Below are 5,808 nucleotides of genomic sequence, written 5' to 3' on the forward strand. Positions count from 1 at the left end.
AAAAAGGAAAGCTTCTCGACGAAGGGTGGGAATAGTTAGACGGCTGGAATAATGACATTGTAAATTTGTAATAGAGACCTTCATTGATAAATTTAATCTTTAAAAGCCTTTATTAGATAAATAAGATTATTTAAGTGACCTTCATTGATAAATTTAATTTTTAAAAGCCTTTATAGATAAATAGGATTATATAAAGGCCTTCATATGTAAAAAATTTCTAATTTTTTCTAATTTTATACTGTGTATGATTCCAATAGGACAACTGTCAAAGTTTAGAGCTCAACCCTACAGCCAAAGCCTAAAACTTTATCTTATCCGATCACACTTTCCCATCAACTCCAAAGCCATCTCCTTCAGGAGTGAAGCTCTAAATCCTCATATATGCAACGAAACAAATACACACAACAGCGGCATCCAATGGTTAAAAATTATAATTCAAATATGCACTTGCATGATCAACGGTTGAGATTTCACTAAACGAAATATCGAACATCCATACAAGTTCCAGATTCCCAAGCCCCTCCCCCTCGCCCAGCCATCATCGACGATCGGCAGATCGATCTGAGATAGCACTTCTTCGCCACTGTAAGCAAAACCCTAATCTTCCCTCCTCCTCTCCTTTGCTATGATCTGAAGCTCGTCGCCACTGAATGAGGGTTTCGCAATCGGTTCCCATCATTCCAACGATCCCTTCTTTGATGCATAGCTTCCGGGAAAATGCTCGGCGGCGATGGTTCTCGTGAGAATCACCGGTGGGGGGAGAGCAAAGTCTACTCCCGTAAGTCTCACAACAAATCATCCGATCGGAAATCCGGTAACCCTCCACCGTACCACGCCGCCGACGATGTCAATTCTTCTCACGATCCGTCCTCGCCGCCGCTGGGCCCTCTCCTTGCTCCCTCCACCGTTTCCGAGGACGACGCATCTAGTCTCAATCGCCCTATTCAAGCTCTAATAAACCGACATCAATCGAATCGGCGCCATCAGCATCACCGCATGGCGACCATCAGCCTTGCTTCTCGGTCGAGGGAGGAAGTAAGGGATCTCCGGCAGAAGCTCGCGGCTGAGCTTGAGCTCGTTCGAGCTATGGTAAGAAAGCTCGAGGCGCGGGAGCTTCAAGCTGCGGCTGCCTCAACTTCATTGGCCCCAGCTGCTGGTTACACCATGTCTCAGCTCTCGGCTAGTGACCCGAATCCAAGTATGCTCGTCAGGAAGACAGCTTTGAGTTCTGAGGTTGTTTCCTGCTTTCCTCAGGTTAGTGTATCTGTTATGCCCGGAGAGAGTAGTTTAAATGAGGGATCGGAGAAAGAGAAGCGAACTCCAAAGGCGAATCAGTATTACAGGAACTCAGAGTTTCTACTTGGGAAGGAGAGGCTCCCCCCTCTGGAACAACATGGATACAAGAAGCATAAGGTCAACGGGAGCAAGGCAATTGCCATGGGAGAGATGGATAGATCTGCGTTTACAAACGCTTTCAATAGTTGCAGGGATCTGCTATCAAAGCTAATGAAGCATAAGCATGGTTGGGTATTCAATGTTCCTGTCGATGTGAAGAAGCTGAATATACCTGATTATCACAGCATCATCAAGCGCCCAATGGATCTAGGTACTGTTAACTCCCGACTCGACAGGAATTGGTATAAATCTCCTGGAGAATTTGCAGAGGATGTCAGGCTAACCTTCAAAAACGCCATGAGTTACAACCCTAAGGGGCAAGACGTGCACCATATGGCTGAGCAGCTGTTGAATATTTTTGAGGAGCGGTGGCCATCCATAGAGGCGCAGTACATGAATGTTTCAAAACCTTCATATTTGAAGAAGAAAGCATCTCTTGATTCAAGGTCTTTGGAAAGGTCGGACTCCACTGTACACCCTGCTCCAATGGAGACTAAGAGTAGAGTGGTGAGTAATGTCCCCCATACTGGACGGCCTCCACCATTGAAGAAGCCTAAAGCAAAAGATCCTGACAAGAGAGACATGACTTTTGAGGAGAAGCAGAGGTTAAGTAATAACTTGCAGAACCTTCCTCCAGAGAAGTTGGAGAATATAGTTCAGATTATTAAGAAGAGAAACTCATCTCTGAGCCAGCATGATGATGAGATTGAGGTGGATATTGACAGTGTAGATGTGGAAACACTCTGGGAGCTTGATAGATTTGTGACTAATTATAAGAAGAGCTTGAGCAAGAACAAAAGAAAGGAGAAGCTTGCTGTTTTAGCACGAACTGGATTTGAAAGCAATGCCATTGAAAGGATGAACGAAGTTGTAAGAACTATGGAATTACTTTGTATTAAATGGTTTCTCTTCTCATTGGTGTCTTCTGACTACCTGTTTTTCTTCATCTTTAATTTCCAGATTCCAGGGCCTGAGGTAGCTGGAGAACACAGGGAGGGCAAGGCAGGTAATAAGATAGTGTGGATAATTTTAATTTTTGTAGCCATTAATTCATTTCATTTTGTACTTAAGGTCTAATTGACAACAGTAATGGGTGAGAAAGAGGTATCTTCAGGATCACAAATAAGAGAAGAGAAGAGGGAGGGGCATCCAAGTAGGTCAAGTAGTTCAAGCAGCTCTAGCAGTGATTCAGGTTCATCTTCTAGTGGTAATTGGGAATTCCTCACTTGGTGAATTCTCAAATTAAGATTAGATTTAGCTTATTATTGAATTGCAGAATTATGTAAATTTTGTTTAACTTAGTGTTCAGAGGGCTTGTGCAGATTCAGGCAGTGAAAGCTCGTCTGCATATGGATCAGATGGAGGTCAGTCGCCTAGACGGTGATTAAATTGCAGGGGTATGAATCACTCAATGCTAAAATGTTGCATTTTTATTTAATGATGCTAGTTATTGAATCTTTGATTGTTGGTTTCTTGTTAATGTTTCATTCAGCTATCTATAATAATAAATTGGAAGACTTACATAAGTACCACAATTCTTATGTATTTACATATCTTACGTCTAAATTTCAATTTTTACTTATATGCCATCTATGCATGAAAATGTATCTTTCACTTTTTAAAAGTTAAAAATAGTGGCTTTTTTATGTGATATGAAAGATTTAGGTGGTATAAATGTAAAAATGCAAAATTAGGTGGTATGAATCACTCAATGCTGAAATTTTGCTTTTTTATTTAATGATACTAGTTATTGAATCTTTGATTGTTGGTTTCTAGATATGTTTCATTCAATTATCTATAATAATAAATAGGAAGATTTACATAAGCACAACATAATTCTTATGTTGTTACATATCTTACATCTAAATTTCAATTTTTACTTGTTTGCCATCTTATCTATGATCCCACTTAGTGGGATAAAGGCTTGCTGTTGTTGTTGTTGCCATCTTATCTTTGCATGAAAAGGTGTATATAATTTCTTAAAAGTTAAAATAGCGATTATTTTTTATGTGATATGAAATTTTTAGGTGGAATAAATGTATAAAAGGAAAAGTTAGGTGTTAGATATGTGAATACATGGGAATTGGGTGGTATGTATGTAAATGCCCCTTTTACATGCATACCTCTCAATTCTTATGTATTTTCATATCTAACAGCTAAGCTTCAATTTTTACATAAAGACCACTTTATATATGATTGAAAAGACGTGTTTCACTTTTTTAAAGTTAAAATAGTGGTATTTTTTTTATGTGATATGACAATTTGGGTGGTATAAATGAAAACATTAAAGTATAAGTGCTTGATATGTAAATGCATAAGAATAGGGTGGTATGTATGTAAATGCCTCTGTTTATTACTCAGATTGTTATGACAGAAGATCTAAACTACCTTTATTATAGCATGAAAGAGATGGGATCGCTCTAAGATCAGTTACTTGGTTGCACCACACATAATATTTAACGAACACAGTGCTGCCAAATTTGTTCGATTTGGCCAAAAATTGATGTAAGGTAATTGTAAATTTCAGTGAATGAGTATAATCTGCTGTGGGATGAATGTAAATTAAATGTGGTGTCAGAATTATGACGATTATGCAAATAGTTATTTGAATTATTGCAAGTGAACGGTGATAAATACAAACTGCTATTTAGGGCAGACATGATAATAAGGATGTAACAAGTATGAGTTAATTCAGTGTTAGTCATGTTAACCACCGTAGATGTAACCCTGTGAAAGTACTTGAGAAATAAAAGCTATGAATGACACAAAATAATGGATTTAAGGCCTTCTAAGACCCGTGAACCCACACACTCAAATAATCTTTCGCTTGGAAGGGAATGGAGCAATAGGCAGCCTAAAAGCAAAAGGAGAGAAAGGAGGGATATTCATGGCATGGTAAGGGGGCGAGGAGTGATGGAGGGGAGATTTTGAAGAGTTTATGTGGGTTTCTAAACGTTTTAAGTGATTCTAATGCAAATTCAAGGCATTTCCAATGGTTTTGTTTTTTTGTTGAACGAATGAGATGTTTGGCAGGCAGGTAGGAGACATCATTTTTGTTGGGGATGATGAGGTGACAAGTCAAAAATTACTTTGCAAGTCAAAATGATGATGTGAGTGTCAAATTTGTTGATGTTGGTCAAAAGGGTCAGCATAGGCTAATTTGCTCTCAACTAAAAGATGAAAGGATTATGCTAAATCATTTTTCATGTCCAATAAAGGCCTACAAATAAGACCCAATGATGAGAAATGAGTTTGAAAAAGAACCCAATGATGAGAAAGGCCCAAAGTACAGTAAGACTCAAGATTCAAAAAAAATAAATCCAATAGAAAACACATAAGAAACAAAATACACCTAGAACATCCTAGTTATAAGTTAACTAAAATCGCATATTAAATTAGCTCCAAGTATGCCCCTGCTTTATTTCCTTGGGGCAAGGAGGTGGGCCGATTCTACTACCAAAAGATTGAGGGAAACAAATTAGAGGAATTTACATGTTTATATCAAATCTCCTTCAACTTATCAACAAAGAGGGCATCTCTTACTATAATTTGGAGCAAAATGTCTTTGGAGAAAGCCAAAGAGAAGAGCACATAAGTTGCTTTCTAATCAAAATTTTAATAACAAAGGTGAGTTGGTGAGGCTGTCTATTCTCCTTTTGGGAGTTCACCCTCCACGTCGTCGTATATTTCTATCCAAGTTGATCTCCTAGGAAAGTTGGTCAGTTGTCGTGGTTGAGTAAAGAAAGCTGGCCAGTTGTCCAGCTTAGTGAGTTGAATAGCTTCATCTTTTGAGCCTCATCCATGAGCTTCTGGTCATACATGCTTATGAATCCATTTCCCGATAACAGTAATAACATGTGAAATGTGTAAGTAAGTGGAGACTATTGCTTTTTTGTGATGGAGATTGTATTAATGAAAGAAGAGAGGAGAGATATGGAGAGAAGAGAATTATAGAGGAGAATCCCTATGTCATGACTAGTGGTAGTTAGTTGATTCAATATGCATGCCATTCAATCAAATTCTTTTTTTATAATTATTTAACACCTTTTATATAGAATAGGTTCTTTAATACACATTAAAATATCTAAAATTAACTTGACAAGGTATAAGGTGTCTTTATTGTAGATCTAAAACGCATTTAAAACATGTGTAGAAACTATATGGACACATTGCCAAGAATCAACTACTATGATTATCATGGATTCATACATTATTCGACCATGATGAGACAGCATTATTTTACCATAATCAAAAGAATTCTTCTTGGAAGAGGCGTAAAGTGACAACCATAATAGTAGTGGAGGTGAATTGGACCATAAGCATGTTGAACAAAACTGCTATTGAGAAATAGGTTAGTATGTCTACATACATACATACATACATATATATATATACATATATATATACATACAT

At 37.9% G+C, this 5,808-nt stretch overlaps 1 protein-coding gene across 3 annotated transcripts in view; it reads left to right on the forward strand.

Moving 5' to 3' along the window:
* The first annotated feature begins 295 nt into the window (after positions 1–295).
* The window catches only part of LOC110029651 (transcription factor GTE4-like), a 7,649-nt gene continuing 2,136 nt past the window's right edge, over positions 296–5,808 (forward strand). Inside the window, exons 1-4 of one of the 3 annotated variants that reach the window (XM_020732042.1) lie at positions 296–2,265; positions 2,356–2,401; positions 2,483–2,602; positions 2,718–2,792. In XM_020732042.1, the coding sequence (XP_020587701.1) occupies positions 718–2,265; positions 2,356–2,401; positions 2,483–2,602; positions 2,718–2,779 (1,776 nt within the window). In that variant the 5' untranslated portion in view covers positions 296–717 and the 3' untranslated portion in view covers positions 2,780–2,792. Of the gene's footprint in view, positions 2,266–2,355; positions 2,402–2,466; positions 2,603–2,717; positions 2,793–5,808 lie in introns of those variants that run through there. The other 2 variants (XM_020732043.1, XM_020732044.1) reach the window with 2 other exon arrangements.

Source organism: Phalaenopsis equestris, unplaced genomic scaffold (genome assembly GCF_001263595.1).
Source record: "Phalaenopsis equestris unplaced genomic scaffold, ASM126359v1 Scaffold000600, whole genome shotgun sequence".
Classification (NCBI taxonomy): Eukaryota; Viridiplantae; Streptophyta; class Magnoliopsida; order Asparagales; family Orchidaceae; genus Phalaenopsis; species Phalaenopsis equestris.